Raw genomic sequence first — 19,607 nt, 5'->3', positions numbered from 1 at the left:
TTTCTTTAAGGTTAATATTAATTAATTTAATTATTTCATTCAAATATTATTAATGGCTCTTTAAAAAAAAATTTAAAAAATACTAAAAAATATATTGGCAGCTAAATACAGCCCAGTCTGCGCTCTGACTGTGAAGTAGAATTTTCAACCCCCAAACTTTAATTACTATTTAGAGTTAAAAAAAATAAAAATAAAAAATGAAGCAAAACTTTCAGGAGAATAAAAATCCAATAAGTCGTGTCGATTAGTTCCTACATATAATATATGGAAAATAGAAATAAAAATTAACATGCATATGATTTAATGGATCAAAAAATTGAAGATAGTTGGAAGTGGAACTCAAAGGAAAAAGAAGGTTTCAAAGCAGTGCAATCCATCTAAGGCAGGCGAATAGGCCATTAACGGTTTTGGTGGAGTGGAAGCGATCGCATTCATCTTCTTATTAATGTTATTATTATTCTTGTTCAAAATGTCAGTCTCGTCCGACGATACTAATAATGTGGGTGCTCTCGCATTTGTAAGTGTAGGATCCTTCTTCTGTACGAGGGGAGGCAAAGTGTCATGTACTCATAATAAAGGTGGAATTCTTTTAAGTTTATCCAGAATATTCTATATTTTTTCATGAAAATTTTAGAAAAGCTTAAAAGTTTTTGAAGATTCTAAAAACTTCTAAATTAAAGGAATTTGAAAAATTATAAATAATTTTAAAAAATTCTGAAATGTTAAAAAAATTCAAAAATATTTAAATAGTCCATATAAATATATAGTAGAATATTATAGAATCTCATATAAAATTATAACATGTGTATATTATATGTCAAATTTTCTGTATAAACGGAGTAGAAGTTCATTTGTAAAATAATCCGAAAATCTAAGAATCCACACATAAAAGGCTGCAATAAAGGATGGAAATAGCAATTAAAGCTGCATGGCTTGAAGATCTGTAAACAAGTACGTGACAATAGGCACGTCATATTCATCCCCAAAGTAATCGGCACATACGCCATCGCTGAACACACCAGACATACTTGATACTAATTTTTCACGCCTTTACAGTGAGCAAACAAACAATCAACTTCACCCTATATAGTACACGCTGCTACAATCTATAAAAAGATCTTTTTTACCTCGTTTGGAGACGGATATCAAAGTCCAGTTTGAAATAGGAAAGGGGTTGCATGTACACTTTTGTCGTTTTGAAAGTTTCCGTTTTCTATATCTTCTTTCTTTCTCTATATGCTCTGTTTTCTATTTTCTTATGCGATTAGAATATGGTCAATATCCCATATTAGGAAACTTATTGAAGGTTTTCTTTTTGGTAAAAAGGAAACTTATATGGACTATGGAGGATTAATGTTAGTGAGTGACGGACAAAACAGTGCCAGGTTGGCCTAGCTTGCCGTACGTTCTATTTCGTTTACAATTTTCTCTTCTTTTCTTTTCGTTATTATTATTATTATTAGTTTGCTTAAACTGTTATTTAAAGCATATATTAAAGATGAAAAAGTACTTACCCAAAAGGTGTGCACAAATTTCGTATATAAAATATATCTATGATAAGTGCTTTCTCTTTATTTCTTCGTCGCCGAACAATTTGTTAGCACATTCTACGGTGTTAAAGCTTCTAACTTTATCAATTTGACCGCACCACTATGAAAGAAAGGCCAGAATTAATTTCAACATTCTTGTCCATTTTTTAAAAATATCTCCTAAATACTATTCTTATTTTTTCCTGTCCACTACTCTTTGACTAGAAAGGCGAAGGCTTTATCACATAATTTTACCATTATTTTTCTCAAAAAGAAAAAATTATATATATATATACATAGAAAGTCCAAAACCCAAGTGCAACATACAACCACAAAGTCCAAAACCCGTGCGGGGATGGGTGGGTGGAGCGTGATGAGAGCGGAGTCTGACTGACATGAACGATATCGAGCCTAGGCAAACAAAATCTTACCCCACGTGGGTGGGACCCACTCAGGAAGTAAGCCCTGCGGTGTCTGTCTTGCGCTCCAATCCAAGTGCCTTTCCTCTTCCTCCCCCGATTTTCGAAATTTTGGTACCCACAAGACAAGACACCCTGTGGGAGTGGGAAGGAAGTGGGGCCACAACCTTGGCCTCCTTCAACCGCTCTCATCTCGCCCTGCAGTTGCCAACATCCCAGTTACAATGACAACCCACACCACACCTTTCTTCCTTTTCATGTTCAACACTCATATGGGCTAGGGTCGCTGGGCCTCTACATTTCCAAGCCGAACGGATCCGGACCTAAAATTTATTTAAATCCCGTTAATTTAGGAAAGCGTGGGAACTGAGCCAGCTATATATGTGTGTGTGTATGTATATATATATATATATATATATAATAAATACAACAATAATCCTCCACCACGCCACACCACACCACCACCGTTGAACGACTCCCAGAATTTCATTCACATACACTCACTCTCAGTCTTAGGCTCAGAGGGTTGAGATCCGGCGTCGTTTCATCGGATTTCGCCCTCTCCCCAACCCCAACCCCTTCCTCTCTTTTTTCTAATCTGCATCGTATCCTCAACTACTTGCATATAGGGAGATATGAAAGGGTCGTCAGGAACTCTGGTTGCGTCGGTGCTGGCGGCGTCCACTGTTGCTCTAAGCTCTTCCACCTCTTCCTCCGGCAGAGATCGCCATGCTGCTGTTTTCTATCCTTCCTGCAATGAGGTATCCTTTTTTTTTTTTTTTTTTCTGGGCTCTTTATTTGATTCTTTTTAATCTTCAATGCCTGCTGAGAGCCTTCATTAATTTTGAAAATTTTCTAAGATTTAGTAATAGGTTTATTGCCTATGACACTCTTTTAGTTGGATCTGTCAGTTTACCTCCTTCAAACAAATTTCCTTTTTCTTCACTTTGTTCGACCATAAAATTCTGTGTCTCGGTTTCCCAATTTAATTTATTTATATATATATATATATACACTTTTTTTTTATGGGTGTTTGCTGAACTGAAAATAGATTCAGGGATTTTCTTCCTTCTCGGGGAAAAACAATGCACCCAAGGAGAAATTCACGCCCAGATTCGACGGATTGAGGTTCATAGAGACGTTGGTGACAGCCCACAGATGACCTGCAAGTTGCGTCCTTTTTTTTTTTTTTTTTTTTTTCCAATTGTGGTGTGCGGTTATTTGTTTGGGTAAAATAGGGAGGCCCTTAACTAGTATTTGAGGTGTAATCACAGAGACATTTTCGTTCGTTTTGGTTATTGAGTCGTTTTTACGATCGATTGGGTGTTTTCACAGCGACAAACGCTTTGTTCTGCAATTTGTTCTGAAAAAATATCTAGTGTATGAATATGAAGCGTTTTTTAACTCATACCTTTACCATTGAATCAAACGGCAGTATGCGCTTGCGCTTTTTTGGGTGTACATGAAAGAGTCCTTGTAATTGTTAAATATATATATATATATATATAGTAAAGGTTGAATGAATTTTGAAATTTGTGGGTATTTAGTGGATACTACACTATTCAGGTTTCATGGGGGAACGACTTCGAGATGTACACTATTTTCGTTGAGATGCCAACTGTCTATTGAATCGAGATTTGGCTGTTGGATTCAATGCATGACCAAATTGGCTCTATTCAGTTATTCGTATTAATAATCTTGAAACGCATACTTTACATTTGCTTGGTATGAGTTTAGGTGCCGTCTGGCATCTGGCGATGACTATCAAACTTCTTGACAGTTGGATTCAATGAATCAGCTTTTGGATTCAATGAATGAGCGGGCCAAATGCTTCTGACATTTGTAATATTTGATCGAGCTTCAGGTCTTAACATTAAATCACCAACTATATTTTCCAAAAATTGTCTAACATCAATTAAAAGAAGTCTGCTTTGGAAGAGGAAAGTCACAGAAAGAGAGGTAGATGAATGTTGATTCTTACAACTGCAATGATGGATTATTCACTATATTAATATTCTAATTCTATTAGTGTATAAAGAGTATCATACAAATTGAATAATGTCTGCAAGAAACTTTGTTTGATAATTTTTTACAGAATACAGAGTTTTAGTTGTGTGTGTTTTTTAATTGCTTGGTTTGGAAGATAAATTCCTAAAACACAGAAGAACAATTTATTAAATCTGTTTGGTATGGGAAAAAATTTCAGGTGCTCCCGGAAGTTGTGCTCTCTCCTCTCCCAGAAAGATAAGAGTCCAAATGTCGGATCTCTGAATTTCTAACAAAGAAATAAGAGTCCACATTTGTCCATATCTGTCCACCATCTCTTTGTGAGAGAAGAAAATTTGCCCTTTGTATTGTATGGTAGGTCTGGATCGTTGTCTTTTAGGCTAAGAGAAACATAAAAATACCTTTTTTTTTTTTTTTTTTCTTTTTTTAAAATTTTTTTAAATTTTTTTTATGTATATCAACTCATTTGATCTCCTACTCACTTGTTAATTGTAACTTGTAAGGTGTCATGCGTCATTTTAAGTTTTCGATTTATGTAAAATATATGGAGCAGGATTCACTTTTTATTTGTTTTTCCAATCTCCATTTTTTTTTTTTCCCCCACCACCCACCATAAAAGAAGAAGAAGTTGATGCATACCTGATATAAAAATATTCTTTTGACCTAAAAAGTGCAAAAATATACATGCTTCCTAACCTTCAATGGGTTCAGCAATGCTTAGACTGAATGTAGTTTGGTTTGGTCTTTTTTTTAATGAGTTTATAAAATGCTAATTAGTCATTTGATGAGTTTTAACCCTGTTTTTGTACTGTAACGCCAGTACTTGTATTTCCTCCAAATTATGCTGAAGCATGACCGATACAGTCCATATAATTAATATTTGTGATATTTCTTTATTTTTTCGGTTTTAATGAAGAAGTTTCGTGGAGATTTGGCCTGACATAGTACGAAAGCATAAGGACCCTATAAAATAAAAAAAAGTAGCGGTGCCAAGGAGAAAAGTTAGCAGCTCCACGCCAAGTTATGAAAGGGACGTTTGGGCCACAAAAACTGTATGAGGAGGCTGCATGCATGCCCATGACAATCCCATTTGCCAAGTTTTAACTGTCCATGTCCAAGTGCTCCTGAGTCCTGCCTGATGTTTTCCATTCAATAAAGTGGACATGCAAATTACAACTTAATGTATACATATATATATATATATATATTCTTTAGAAATAACACGCGAAACAGGTTACTAGTATCACACCACATCCTTTATTTTCAACTTCAGTAATCACAAGTAAATCCATATGTAATTACAATTTAAATTACAAACAATTAAATTTGGGAGCTAAACACAATTACCCCATTATCACTTTTTATTTATTTATTATTATCGAATGTAATATTAGATGTTTTATTGTATTAAAGAAATAAAGAAAGAAAGAAAGAAAGAAAGGTATGAACCAAATCCATTAATTAAAATTCATAACATATAAATATATTCATCCCAGTCCACTTTGGTATCCCAGTTCAAATAGAAATATAATAAGCAAATTAAAGTGGAGAAGATAAATCGATGGCGCTGATTATGATGGTCCATTTGTTCCACGTGTGCGTACAAGTTTTAACTCTGCCAACCAGGTGGGACAAGGTACATTGATCGAACTCTCCCGCTTGCCATGGTCACTTGAGCGATCCCCCGAACCCAAATAAATATCTGGCGCGGCCAAGCCTCACATCATCATCATCATCATCATCATCATTATGACCATGAGGTCCTCTCGTGTCTCTTTGGACTGGACACGTACGACAGCGATGTCCCTCCCCTTCTCTCCACCGTCCATTTTCCCACACTACTAAAATTAAAAATTAATAAAGAAGTAAGAAATAAAATAAATGGTAATTAAGAAACTCCTCCGTGAAACCTATTATATAAAAGAATAATAATAATTAAAAAAAAAAAAAGTGTGGTTTTCTCATAGTGTAAGGCAGTTCTTGGTTTGCCTTCTTCAGACTTGAGTGGGACCGGCCTGAATCACAGCTGTATAATTCATTGTCGTTTTTGCCACTTGATCGTTGATTCTATGACTAAAAAGATCAAAAGGGGCTTTGCGTTTCTCCTTTCTCTTTCTCTCTCTGGCCTCAACTTTGCGCGCAGCATTTTCCCACCGATGCCACGGACCCATCCCTCACGTGATTCTGAGGCCCCCCCGGCCCCCCCCAAGCAAATCTTGACGCGTATGGAACGTTGTAGGAAACTATATTCCTCAATTAACGCCACGTGTACTGGCACAACTTCCTAGGTGTGCAGTACGAATGCCGAGATCTTTGCTCAATATATGCGCGACCACTTCCGCCTAGCTGACCACCACAGTCTCTCTCTACTGAAACAGTTGTCCCACTCCAGGGCCTCTCTTGACTCTGTAAGCAACTTTCATCCGCCTCCTTCCTTCTTGAATAAACAATTTTGCAACTGATTTTGAGAGATGGGTTCCGATGTTTCTTATATTTTTATGATCATTAAAGCATCCAAGTTGAGAGATATGCTCAATCTGTTATGATTTTTGGAATATTTAACTGGGTATAAATTTGGAAACTTGTTGTTATTAAATGAACATTAATTTGCTTCGTGTTCTCTCAACCAGCTATTGGTGGGTATTTTCTCAGTCTCAGGGCTATGTTAAATTTTGATACTTTGATCGTCTTTGGACCGACCATCCGCAGCTATTTTTTTATCACTTAATGAATACTAGTTCAGTGAAGTGAATTAGAATTTAAGGAGCTTATTTTGTTTTTGATTGCTATATATGGCTGCTTGTTATTGATGCAGAATTCGTAGACCAAATCAAAATCAAAATGGCAACTGTGACTGCTTCATACTTCGTATCCAGAATTTCTACCATCAATTGCCATGGAGCTTCAGTATCAGAGACTAAAGCTAACTTGGCACAGTTAGGCCAGAGGAACCAAACCATAACTCACAATGGGTTAAGATCTTTAAACAATTTGGACGTTCTGAGGATGAGAACCAGTGCAAACAAAGTTGCTAGGCAAGCCATGAAGAACACCAAGAAAACCCAAACTGAGAGGCCTTTGGGGAAAATTGTTTGTGGACAAGGGATGAACTTGATCTTTGTGGGAGCCGAAGTGGCTCCATGGAGTAAAACCGGTGGACTTGGTGATGTTCTCGGCGGACTGCCACCAGCAATGGCTGTAAGTGGGACTGTATTACTGTTAATTACTTCTCCTCATTAATTGCTTTTATTTTATATATATATATATATTATCTTAAACAAAGTTTAGTAATTAAATGTTTAATGCCATGATGTTTAGGCTAATGGGCACCGCGTTATGACGGTGTCTCCCCGCTATGATCAGTACAAAGATGCATGGGACACTAATGTTGTAGTTGAGGTAAGTTTTCTAAAGGGAAGATCTCATTGCCCCATTAGATAGGAGGACTTGTTTAGTGATTATTTCCTAAAGGGATCAGCTTTTTCTTTTATTGATTACAGATAAGAGTTGGAGATAGAATTGAGACTGTTCGTTTCTTCCACTGCTACAAACGAGGAGTTGATCGTGTTTTTGTGGATCATCCAGTTTTCCTTGAGAAGGTATAGGTATATATATTTGAAATTGTAGATTATATATGTTATGCTTGATGTGTCAACTCTGATCTCCTAATGATACTCGGCCTTGTGATCAATATAAGGTATGGGGCAAAACTGGATCCAAGATCTATGGACCTGTAGCAGGAATAGATTACAAGGACAACCAATTGAGATTCAGTTTGTTGTGCCAGGCAAGTTAACTATTATTGCTGTTATACTTTTTAATCACTGGCCACAATATGGAATATTGGTGGGAGCTTTCAAGTTGGGTTTTCATAGTCTGCCTGAACTGGTAAAAGCTGTTATTATGTTTCATGCCATGGAAATCTTTTCAAAGAATATGTTAAAATAAAAAGGAATAAAAAATTCGATTTCATGTTTGTTTCTCATCTAAGTGCTGGTTTCTGATTGTGGCCTGATATCTGTTCATCCCCTGGTTCTATTTTTAACATTTTCCAAGCATATATCTAAGTTTTATTTCATTTTTTCTTGGCAAAAAAAATAATATTAATAAATTCAGGCAGCTTTGGAGGCGCCAAGGGTTCTAAATTTGAACAACAGTAAATATTACTCAGGACCTTATGGTGGGGAACTTTCTTTGTTTCTTAATCGTAAATTTTTTTTGTTAAAAAAAAAAAAAAATTCAATTCATTGATAAGCTTTTCTACCTAAATGTCAGGGGAGGATGTTGTATTCATTGCCAATGATTGGCACACAGCTCTACTTCCATGCTACCTAAAATCGATGTACAAATCTAGGGGGCTTTACAAAAGTGCCAAGGTAATTAATGACCGCTAACGTTGAATGAAAACGTCCATTAACAATTTCTGACTAATCTTGAAGTATATATTACTTGGAAGCTGAGACCTTGCTTGGTGATATGATGACAGGTTGTTTTCTGCATCCACAACATAGCCTACCAGGGCAGATTTGCCTTTTCAGACTTCTCATTGCTCAACTTGCCTGATAAATTCAAGAGTTCTTTTGACTTTATAGATGGGTATATACGATTACAGAGCAAGTTGTTATTTCAATTATGAAAGGATTTGTTTTATCCATAGATTTGACAAATATTTTCTCACACCGACTCTCTTGCGTGTCTGTTTTGCAGGTATGAGAAGCCCATAAAGGGAAGGAAGATCAATTGGATGAAGGCTGGATTATTGGAATCAGATAGGGCGCTGACTGTGAGCCCATACTATGCCCAGGAACTTGTTTCAGGAGAAGATAAAGGTGTGGAATTGGATAACATCATTCGTAAGACTGGCATCACTGGCATTGTGAACGGCATGGACGTTCAAGAGTGGAATCCAGCCGCCGACAAGTACATAGACATCAAATATGATGCCACAACTGTAAGTAACTTATACTAACTTTAATATCCCAAAAACACAGCCGGTGGGAAAAGAATTGTACTTATCAGATTGAAAATTTTCAGGTAGAGGATGCTAAACCTCTATTGAAGGAAGCCCTTCAAGCAGAAGTTGGGTTGCCTGTCGATAGGAATGTCCCTGTGATAGGCTTTATTGGTAGGCTAGAAGAGCAGAAAGGTTCCGATATTCTGGCTGCAGCTATTTCAAAGTTCATTGGAGAAGAAGTTCAGATAGTAGTCCTCGTAAGTATCTCAATGCATATTTTTCTTCTCTAATGTTACTGTTGCAGCAGCAGTAATTAAAAAGTTAGTTCTGACGACTGGATATTTCTATATATTAGGGAACCGGCAAGAAGCCTATGGAGAAGCAGATTGAACAACTAGATGTTAAATACCCTGACAAAGCTAGAGGAGTCGCCAAGTTTAACGTCCCCTTGGCCCACATGATCATTGCTGGTGCTGATTTTATGTTGATCCCTAGTAGGTTTGAACCATGTGGCCTAATTCAGCTGCATGCCATGCGATATGGAACAGTAAGGCTCTAGACCTCCTTTCTTCTATAGCCACTATTGCTAATCACTTGCTTTCTGTTTGATCATAGAATTCTTATTTAACCACTGGGCATCAAATTTATCCCCGCTTCGTTTACTGATTCTGGATGCTAGAGTTAACGAATTTGAGCAACTTTGCTACAGGTGCCTATTGTAGCCTCAACCGGTGGACTTGTTGACACTGTCAAGGAAGGTTATACTGGGTTCCATATGGGAGCCTTCAATGTTGAAGTAAGTCGACACCTTTTTTACTTTTAGAACATGTAAATGCGCTGCTGCTTCATCATAAATTAACGAATCTTTGGCCATGGGTTGTTTTTCAGTGTGATGCACTTGATCCAGCAGATGTGACTGCAGTAGCAACAACCGTGAATAGAGCTCTTGCAACATATGGTACCCATGCCTTGAAAGAGATGATACAAAACTGCATGGCACAAGATTTCTCATGGAAGGTTCGTATGATAATGAATATCTCTCATGCAACATTCAAGTGTTTTAAGTGAATGTACAGGTTGTTGTTAACAAAATTTTACTGAAAATGTGTTTGGTTTAATGCAGGGACCTGCCAAACTATGGGAAAAAATGCTGTTAAGCCTGGAAGTTGCTGGAAGTGAACCAGGCATTGAAGGGGAGGAGATTGCTCCTCGTGCCAAGGAAAATGTTGCCACTCCCTAAGCTCCATGTGTGTTAATGGTGTCTGGTACTCTAATAAGTAAAGCTAACCTCCAGGGGTAACACTTCTCGGTCTATAGTGTTCGAGTATCAAGTCAGCTACTTGGTGGAAAAGGTCATAGCTATTTAGAAAATATATGATAATTTTAATTTTGGGGATCAATAAGTTTTCGAACTCTCTATTAGGACTATAACAAAAAACTAACATCCCAAAGATATTACCCTGAAGTACTGAGTTTGTAGTTCTTCTGTTTGTACTTGAATTATAATGTAAGTAAATAAAATTTGCAGAATTTTTATTACTACTAATTTCCTCAACTATATGAATGATTATTTAGGGACTGAATCTTGGTCTTAACTACATTTGAATCAAGTGCACTCTACTTAAAATTCTTGCTCAGAGGGATTTTAACAAAGAGTAACTGATCATTTGTCCATGTTAATCAACTTTGTTATAGACGTTTCTTTTACTTTTATACATATTGCATGTGGGAAATCCATTGTTCATGCCGTGCCTGCAATGTTTTTTGTTTTTTTTTTTTTTGGCTTTCGTAGCCTATGATTAGCTAGGCAAAAATTAGATTCACATATTATATATATATATATATATATATATACCTCCTGGCCAAAAATGCCTAAACAGAAGATACAAAACCAAATCGTAGACATACAAATCTAATCATGCTGGTCACACAATTAAAAGGCTGGTTGCGGAGCATATAATAGGAAAAACTTGATATAGAACGGCTAATCACCACCCAGACAAACACAATTGCGGCTGTCTTGGTGTGTCTTCCCATAAAACCTTCTGCAAAAGGATAGAGATGAGCCTACCAATGCCCACAGGCTGAAAAATTATCAGTTTGTCCCATTGCTGTGTATGAGCATGACTGTACGGCCATTGTAATAGAGTTGATCATGAAAATTGTAGTTGTTGGGATCATCAGGAATGTCCATTTGATGGCATGGTGATCTGAAAACTCATGGCCATTGCCATCATCATCTTCATCACTTGTCAACTTTGATGTTGAAGACGTTAAACAGATCTTATCAGTTCCTGTAATCAATATGCCTCGGAGCACGACTACAGCATGAAAACTTGTGCCAACGATAAACCAAAACTGCTCATCCCTCCACCACTCTTGTAGAGTGATTCCTGACCACTCAATCTCAATAAAAGTAACAAAGTATATGAGTTGTGGTGATGACCACAAGGTAAGCAAAGAATATCTCATTGAAAATAGTCTTCATAATGAACTGACCAGTGAAGACGGAAAAAGCAGGAAGGAAACAGTAAACAATGAGAAAAATAGAAATGAAAGGTTGGATCCCAATATTAAGATTAGTAACTTTTTGGAAAAAAACTCATCCTAGTACATGCCTGAAGGGCATTGTTATGTGAGAAGAAGATGACGACACAGGCAGTGGCCTATTGGAGGACATTGTGAAGTTGATCGTTGAGATTGATCGAGTTTGGACACAAAATAAACACATTTCCATCCTTTGTTGTGAATGCTATATACCGTGACCAAATCTTCTCCTAGCCACCAATATTGTCCATCCAACTTGCCTTTCCCACTCAGTTTTGTACTCATACCCATAGGAGAGCACATTCAATGCATCTGCCAGCCTACCTGCATCCAATTCCACATGCTGTCACTGTGTCATTGTCAATATTTGAGGTCTCCAATCTTCATAATTTGATGACCGGCTAGACTCTGATCTTGCAGTTTTGTCTCCAAAATTGAATCAATCAGGCATCTAGACAGTCCAAATTTCTTGGAGCATGGATTATGGTTGATGATAGTTTCCCGGCTGTCATGATATTGGTCCGTAAGCATCCCAATCATCCTCTGGAGTAACAGCTGCAGCCTGCAGAACTTACAGCATTGTGAAAAGGGTGGCCCGGTCAATAATATCATAAAGGTTGGTCCAACGAAATAGGCCTCCCATTCCAACACAAAACGGACCCAGAAGACCATCAAGCCCCAGCATCATGATGTTAAAGTCCGTGTTGCGGTTGGCAAGAGCAGCATAATCATCATGAGAGTGGTTGATTCCTTGGAATCTCTGAGGGAACTGATCAGGTTGCAAATATTGTCACCCCCTAGATCCATCATGAAACACATGGCTTCTTTTTAATGCTTTGGAGTTGTTTTTAGGTAATGGTTAGAAATTTAGAATCAAGGTTAACAAGGAAGGGGGCCGTTGAACAAATAGCTGAGGCTCTCAGTAATGCATTCATGGCCCCAACCTTCTTGTTGTCATCTTAACTAGGATGCTTTGCACGAGATGCATAAACCAGCTGGAAAACGAATAAGAACTTCACTTAAATCAAGTCCACTATTGTCATCTTTATAAACGGCTGTTCCTTTTACTGCTTGATCATCAGCTGATGGATGCAAAACAACTGAAAATTTGAAAATTATGAAAGAAATACAAGCTGGTGAAGGGAACCACTACCACATCTATACATAATATGGCATTGCTTTTTACATCTGATTTTCCATATACTTTCCTCTATGCCTATCTACAACATGGAAGAGGTGGAACAGGCAATTAAAGTGCAAGTAAATAATATTACCAAGATGTGATCTAACTACGGAGGAAATGGAAGACAAATTAAGTTAAACATTAGGCTTATAGAATCACCTCTATGATACTGACATGGTCATCTCTGAGAGTGCTTGGCCGCAGGAATAATCCAGGTCACGGGCCACGTGGCCAAATGGGGTATCGTTTACCATGATATATACCATCCAAGTTGCTTTTTGGAGATCGAAATGCTGCACCACAACTGGTACTGGTACTGGTACTGCTTCATCCTTGATCCTTTTCCTTTTCCTGTATCTTTGACTTTTCATAAAATTGCTTTCCTGTATTATAGTATAGATATCAGAATGCGGCTGGATTGAATCTGGAAGGCATTAATTAGAAACTTTAACTCCTCGTATCTTTGTTTAAATAGTCTACACTCTCTCACCAACTCTTGGCGCACTTTGTTTCTGTAAGGATCTCTTTTGGAACTGAAATAAGCGTCCGGATTCCTCGGCTCTATTTCATGTTTCCAGCAAATGGTACCCATATATTGGCAATGGCAAAGTTAGTTGCTTCAGCCATTGCTTCAAAGGTTACAACAGGCTGGCTTCATCATCAGAATTCTACATAAAAGGAGAGCTTCTCAACAGGGTAACAAGCAGCAAGAACAGACAAAATGGTATTCATAGTATCAAGATGTTGATGATCTGGAACAGAGATGGAAGTATCCATGCTCGGAAGATCAAGATTATGAGATGTTTGGAACTACTTGTCGTTTAAAACACGAAGATCTGTAGAGCGATCAAGAGGGAAAAGCTTGGGAAGCTGGTTGAGTAACCAAGTGAGGGCAAGCCATATTTCGCATGCCACAGACATATAGTATAGCCACGTTGGATCTTCATAAGGACGTTTGATCCTCCACACCAGGAACAAAGCAAGACCTACCAATCTAACCAAAATTAAGCACCTGACTATTAACCAAACCCTCCATATATATTCATATATATAGATATCTGGAAATTCTCTAATAGAGGACATTTTGTCCGAATTGTCCAGTACAATGTGTTATGTGTAATTTTTGTGTAACGGCAGGTTTGACATTGTTCTAGACAATCCAGAAATATGTCCAGAAATATGTTGAAAATCCAGAAATATATTATGGACAAGAAAATTACTCATATATATATATAATGTTTCAAACTCTAAATTTATGGGCACATAATATTATTTCTAATCAATAAAGGTGTAAGAATATTTCAAAATATATATTACTACGATAACAAATTATAATTATAAAAATAATTTATATTGAAATTAGTTTCTTCCTTATCAATATAATTATCCTCTGATAATAATTTTATTAAGTTAATTATGTCATAATTTTTTACACTTATCAAATTATATCATCTCTGGCGCAAAGCATAACAAGATTCCACTAATTTTCTCCACGGGGGTGTGGAGGCTGGAGGAGTTTATTTATGTTTGTTCTGTCAATAATACAAGCAAAAATGTTGGAGGTATTAAATAGTTCAAGATATAATGTGACATTATCTTATTGAGTTGCATTTATCCTTTAGCTCGTCCATATTTGGGTTATACATATATATATATATATAGTCCATCTATGGTGCGGACGGTTCTCATGCGGACCATAGTATTGGTGACGGTTTTTCATAATATTGATAAGGATTTTCTAAAAAACCGTAGTTAATACTATGAAAAACCATCACTAATATTACAGTCCTTATACGGACCGTCTTTACCATAGAATTTCAATATATATATATATATATATATTTTTCAACCAATACTATAACATATTGCTTTTACTTGGTAGATTATTTAGTCAACTTTTTAGACCAGTCTTTTTCATTAATTTGTCACCTAATTCAAGTGGCAGAAACACTAAAGTCTCGAAAGGCAGGTAATAAAAAATATATAGCTTTTTTTTTTTTCTTTTTTTTCTTTTTGTGAATAAGTGCATAATTAACTAGAATGACAAAAGATATAGCACACCATGAGAACGACTTCCAAATTCCAATTATAATAATTATGAGGAAGAGTAGAAATTTTGCCTACCCTTTGTTTTCATTAAACAAATTGAGAGAATCAAGTAGTAGCTCAAAGTTGAAGAAACTGACAAAGGACCAAGAGAGAAAATCTTCAATAAAAATAAATGTTGTTTGAAAAGCACCATTATAAAAATCAAGCCTAGAAATGCTAATCCTTAGTACTACGATTCACGTCACACTCTGTTATATATTATAATTTAAAAAATAAGAACGTTCACCAATAGTTTCTATGGCAACGCAATAGAGTGATTTTAGACTCTCTCTATCTTCTTTGGCAGATAGATAAAAAGATATTCAAAGCTGTTTGTATCGTTACATTACGTTAGACCCTTTTTCTCTTTTTCATATTTTTATATACTTTAATGTAAGTTATCGTTATTTAATATTGTTTATTCTTTTATTGCATCGACATCTGCACTCTTTAGATGCAAATCTATTGGTCACAAAATGCGAGATCTCTCTGCCAATTTTTATTTTTTTTTTTTTTTTCCTTTGTAACATTTGATATTAATAAGCATCTTATAATCCCCAAATCTAATGTAAGATGAAATGCTTTCCTCTGTAAAATGTGAAATTTTAAAAAGATCAGGAACCACCAATGATTCAGAGGAAAGAAAATTAGTATTGCTTAAGAGCACTAATCCATTACACATAATTCGGTGACAAAGCAGCCTAAAAATAATCAAACACGGAGACAAAAGTTGATGATACAGAGAAGCAATTTAAAAGCAGTTTTATCATTAAACAAGAAAAAATAAAAATAAAAAAGCAAGTTTCAAATAAGTGAAAAGGTAAGCAAGGGCTATTACGGTGGAAGGTCGAAGATGGTAATTACTTTCCAAAGCTCAATGAGTAATAGCAATAGCAAAGATACTTATGACTAAGATGATAGTGTTTCAGGTAAATAAAATCAACAGCCTTCTTTTTTTTAACTCCTTCTCAACATATGGCCATATAGAGCGACCTCATAACCATATATATGTATATGGCCATATAGAGCGACCTCATATGTAAAGGAACATGCCTGGCAAAAATGCTAACAGGGCTTCTGTTTTTTTTTTTTTTTTTTGGTCCTGATAAATTGTAACAGGGCTTGGATGCCTACCTATTTGTAGGTCACATTTTCTCTAGAAATTGGAGTTTCTCTTTTTCTCCTGAAGCAATGAATAATGAGAATGATCAAGATAGAAGTTAAACTCTAAATTAAACAATATCAATAACAGAATTAAATTGGGCTTGCCAAGTATATTAGACTGATAATTAATAATGTTAAATAAATCTTGCCAAAAACGCTAATGAAAAAATACAGATTATATAGATGACAGGGATTGTACAGATACATCAAAATAATTACAAGTAGCGCGGCAAGGATTACATGCAGTGGCTGCGATTAGGCAACTGACTAGGCAAAGTCACCGAAAGCAACAGAAAACAACTGCCTTTGCTTGGCATGCAATGCTCTATGCATCTGTTTCGATCCTTAGAAAAAGAGATCAAAACCAAAGAAAAAAAGAAAGAAAAGGTCAATCAAAGTGAGTAAAGTTTGTTGGGCTGCCAAAAAGCTTATGCGTTTGGGAATGGTGATCATGTGAAAATTGTCGGAGAAGGCTATATGGGTCCCCCAACAGCATCATCACCACTGAAAAAAATAAAAAAATAAAAAGGTACCCGCTTGATCAATCAATCAATCAATCAATCAAGGCCACACCAACGTACCCTACACCCTTCTCATGGTCCACTTCCTCCTCTTTTAAATTATAGGTATATATTACAGTGCATATTTATAAAAATATTTGATTGTAATTAAAAAAATTTTTGAAAATATACAGCTTAATATATCCTTAAATTATTCCTAACAGAAGCACAGCATAGCATTTTTAGGATTTTTTTAGTTATTTTTTTATTTTTATTATGTATGTAGTCCCCTGCCTTTTGATCCCCAGCTAGAGCCGCCACCCTCTAAAGGATCAACAAAATATCAACCAAAGGAGTTGTTTCTGGTAGCCCATTTCATTTCATCATCAGTCCATTTCGGACAGTTGTGTGTGGGACGGCTATTTTGAAGTGTGGCTCTCCCTCTCACAGCAATTAAATAAAGCTTGTTTGTATTTCATATTTTGCCTTTCTTGGAAGTGAAACACCCAACGAGGGCTGAGCCACCTCAAAGCTCAATCAGGCTGTTACATTTTTCAACTCTTTTCAGCCGACCCACCCAATAGAGAGCAAGCAGCAAGAGCTTGGCACCGCCAAATGGAGTCCACTTCAGTTGTTATTTTTCTCATTTCAGGTAAACAAACACCCTTATTTTACTCTCTATTCTTTACTCTACTCTACTCTTTTTTAACTCAAACTCTTCTCCCCTGTTTTTGACAATACTTAAATTTAATTCTGATGGATGGATGGATGGGGTTTTTGTTTGTGCAGTGGGTTTGATGTACCCTTCTGTAATCGTAGCTTCAATTGGGATAAACTACGGCCAAATTGCAAACAATCTGCCATCCCCAGAAGACGTAGTGCCGCTAGTGAAGTCCATTGGAGCCACAAAGGTTAAGCTTTACGACGCAGATGCGCGGGTGCTCAAGGCGTTTGCCAACACCGGCGTGGAATTCATAGTGTGTCTGGGCAACGAGTACTTGTCCAAGATGCAAGATCCGGCAAAGGCCCAAGCTTGGGTGAAATCCAACGTCCAGCAGTACCTCCCCGCCACCAAGATCTCCTGCATCTTCGTTGGCAACGAAGTGCTGACCTTCAACGACACGTCGTTGAGCGACAACCTCCTTCCGGCTATGCAGAGCGTGCACACGGCGTTGGTGAACCTGGGGCTGGACAAGCAGGTCAGCGTCACCACGGCCCACTCCTTGGCCATCCTGGAGAGCTCGTATCCACCATCCGCCGGAGCGTTCCGGCGAGATCTGACGGACTGCATTACTCCGATGCTCAACTTCCACGCGAAGACAGGGTCGCCGTTCCTGATCAACGCGTATCCTTACTTCGCATACAAGGCTAATCCGAAGCAAGTCCCTCTGGATTTCGTGATGTTCCAGCAGAACCAAGGGATTGTAGATCCCACCTCCAATCTCCACTACGACAACATGCTGTTCGCGCAGATCGATGCCGTACACTCCGCACTGGAATCCATGGGATTCAAGAATCTGTCGGTGCACATTTCGGAGACGGGTTGGCCGTCGAAGGGGGACGAGGACGAGGCCGGGGCGACCCCGGAGAATGCGAAGAAGTACAACGGGAATCTGATAAAGCTGATAAGCCAGAAGAAGGGGACGCCCATGAGGCCCAACTGTGACCTCAACATCTACGTGTTTGCTCTGTTCAACGAGAACATGAAGCCCGGCCCAACTTCGGAGAGAAATTACGGGCTGTTTAAACCCGACGGAACCCCTGCCTATTCTCTAGGGATCACTACCAACGACGGCCTTAGCAACACTAGTAACCCCACCGCTGGAGGATCCAGTCCCGGTATCATAGTCTCGCCCACCACCACCACCACCTCTTCTTCCAGCACCGGTTATCTGTCCATTTCTTCCGCCGCCAGGGTGAGTGAGTCAAATTCGGCACGGCATTTGCTTTGCTTTGCTTTCTTGTTCCTTGTTTTTTTAACATTATCATGTTTTAGTAAATAATTAATCAAATATAAAATGAGTTAATAATTTAAAATCGGTCGGTTTAAACAAACGGTGATTGAATGGAGATGGGTTTGGGACCTTTGGTTTGGGTGGTCCAAATCCGAAATGTCCAACCGATTAGATTATAAATGTGAAGAAGATTTGTGCATTTGTTTTGGGGAGGGTGGCGGTGCCGTGGTGATAAGATTTCATAGGTGTGGACCGACCGTGTGGTAATATTCTTCCGGTTTTGCCTCAAAACATATGATATGGGTGGATGGGTCCCACTTTGAAATTGATGTATTTGGGACTTTCTCCCTGGGAATCAATAGTGACGTGCCACGAAAAACATACGTCACCCGTTTTCACATGTTTGTTTGGCTTGTTCTTGTTGTTTTTGTGTGTTGATGATGCGATGTGATTATAATTGTAATCGTGTGTGGAATGGAATGTGCAGGAGGGCTACCACCACAAGATGGCTCCGCTATTGCTGTTTTTGCTTTTCATCCTCCTCTGATATTTCACACTACAAGTTAAAGGTGTTTGCACTTCAGAGTCAGCCGTTAAAAGTTGCCAAAATTTGGAGATAATACTACGAATCCGGGAAAGGTCAAAAACATAATAATAATAATAATAATAATAAACAAATCTTTACCTTTGCTTGTACGCCATTACTAGGCGAGAGAATCAATCATCTTTATTATTATTATTATTATTATTATTATATGATTTTACTGTACAAATTCCACTCTCAAATTTGAGAAGAGGAGAGGGGAGTAGTAGTTACCTTGAAAATGAAAGTTAGGATAGGATGCTTCTGCTTTTGCTCTTTTTCAAAGTTACTAACTTTTGTCCACTTTTCGCTTTTGCAGGACAGATAGACCTATATTTCAATGCCTTAATAATTTCTGGTGAGGAGCTTTTGGATTTGGTAGAGAGATAGAGAGAGAGAGAGAGAGAGAGGCCAGAGACAGGATTCAATTCTTCATTTTAGTCTAGTTTTACTGATTTTCCTACATTTATTTTCAACCCTTCATTATAGTGGAATGAGTTTGTATCTCATATTTTTAGCATAATTCAAGACTGACAGCCAAATAAAATAAACATTTCAACTGTTTTCAGATTGCTTTCTTTTATTCACATAAACAAATAAGAGACTCATTTTCATCCTTAGCGCATTGTAAATTTTTACATTTTCAAAAAACGATTAACTTATTTTGCCGACAAATAA

The 19,607-nt window shown here is 37.3% G+C and overlaps 2 protein-coding genes, 1 long non-coding RNA gene and 1 pseudogene across 7 annotated transcripts; 3 read left to right on the top strand and 1 right to left on the bottom strand.

The window, feature by feature from the left end:
* Positions 1–2,566: 2,566 nt before the first annotated feature.
* On the top strand, positions 2,567–3,480 carry LOC125418826 (uncharacterized). The gene is made up of 2 exons (XR_007237846.2): positions 2,567–2,709; positions 3,000–3,480. It is a non-coding gene; the product is annotated as an uncharacterized LOC125418826 (long non-coding RNA).
* A 2,722-nt stretch (positions 3,481–6,202) lies between these two features.
* Positions 6,203–10,451, top strand: LOC107403798 (granule-bound starch synthase 1, chloroplastic/amyloplastic). 2 transcript variants are annotated; one of them, XM_060818222.1, is made up of 14 exons: positions 6,203–6,363; positions 6,771–7,153; positions 7,274–7,354; positions 7,456–7,554; positions 7,653–7,746; positions 8,076–8,135; positions 8,231–8,331; positions 8,442–8,551; positions 8,663–8,906; positions 8,990–9,166; positions 9,265–9,456; positions 9,619–9,705; positions 9,798–9,926; positions 10,033–10,451. In XM_060818222.1, exons 2-14 carry the CDS (start codon positions 6,797–6,799, stop codon positions 10,147–10,149), a joined length of 1,848 nt encoding a protein of 615 aa, XP_060674205.1. In that variant the 5' UTR covers positions 6,203–6,363; positions 6,771–6,796; the 3' UTR covers positions 10,150–10,451. The 2 variants fall into 2 exon arrangements, with proteins under 2 accessions (XP_060674205.1, XP_060674206.1); XM_060818223.1 differs by lacking the exon at positions 6,203–6,363 and adding an exon at positions 6,455–6,591.
* LOC107403790 (cellulose synthase-like protein D2) lies at positions 10,162–13,908 on the bottom strand (annotated as a pseudogene).
* Positions 13,909–16,591: 2,683 nt separating this feature from the next.
* On the top strand, positions 16,592–19,497 carry LOC107403799 (glucan endo-1,3-beta-glucosidase 11). 4 transcript variants are annotated; one of them, XM_025068382.3, is made up of 4 exons: positions 16,592–17,043; positions 17,181–18,307; positions 18,834–18,915; positions 19,254–19,497. In XM_025068382.3, the coding sequence occupies exons 1-3, from the start codon at positions 17,007–17,009 to the stop codon at positions 18,891–18,893; spliced, it is 1,224 nt and encodes a 407-aa protein (XP_024924150.2). In that variant the 5' UTR covers positions 16,592–17,006; the 3' UTR covers positions 18,894–18,915; positions 19,254–19,497. The 4 variants fall into 4 exon arrangements, 2 of the variants coding, with proteins under 2 accessions (XP_024924150.2, XP_015866199.2); XM_016010713.4 differs by having other exon boundaries at positions 16,593–17,043; positions 19,249–19,497; XR_003053894.3 differs by having other exon boundaries at positions 16,595–17,043; positions 18,834–18,985.
* The last annotated feature ends 110 nt before the right edge of the window (positions 19,498–19,607 follow it).

This window comes from Ziziphus jujuba, chromosome 6 (genome assembly GCF_031755915.1).
Source record: "Ziziphus jujuba cultivar Dongzao chromosome 6, ASM3175591v1".
Lineage (NCBI taxonomy): Eukaryota > Viridiplantae > Streptophyta > Magnoliopsida > Rosales > Rhamnaceae > Ziziphus > Ziziphus jujuba.
The sequence above is the reverse complement of the archived record's forward strand: the minus strand, read 5'-3'. Positions and strand labels throughout refer to the sequence as shown.

What these genes read in the sequence shown, in the direction of transcription:
- LOC107403798 (XM_060818222.1), top strand. Translation starts at nt 6,797, where the DNA reads ATGGCAACTGTGACTGCTTCATACTTCGTATCCAGAATTTCTACCATC. An exon ending in ACACTAATGTTGTAGTTGAG is followed by an intron (nt 7,355 to 7,455) that starts GTAAGTTTTCTA and finishes TATTGATTACAG; the next exon opens with ATAAGAGTTGGAGATAGAAT. An exon ending in GGCTTTACAAAAGTGCCAAG is followed by an intron (nt 8,332 to 8,441) that starts GTAATTAATGAC and finishes ATATGATGACAG; the next exon opens with GTTGTTTTCTGCATCCACAA.
- LOC107403799 (XM_025068382.3), top strand. Translation starts at nt 17,007, where the DNA reads ATGGAGTCCACTTCAGTTGTTATTTTTCTCATTTCAG. An exon ending in TGTTATTTTTCTCATTTCAG is followed by an intron (nt 17,044 to 17,180) that starts GTAAACAAACAC and finishes TTGTTTGTGCAG; the next exon opens with TGGGTTTGATGTACCCTTCT. An exon ending in CCATTTCTTCCGCCGCCAGG is followed by an intron (nt 18,308 to 18,833) that starts GTGAGTGAGTCA and finishes TGGAATGTGCAG; the next exon opens with GAGGGCTACCACCACAAGAT.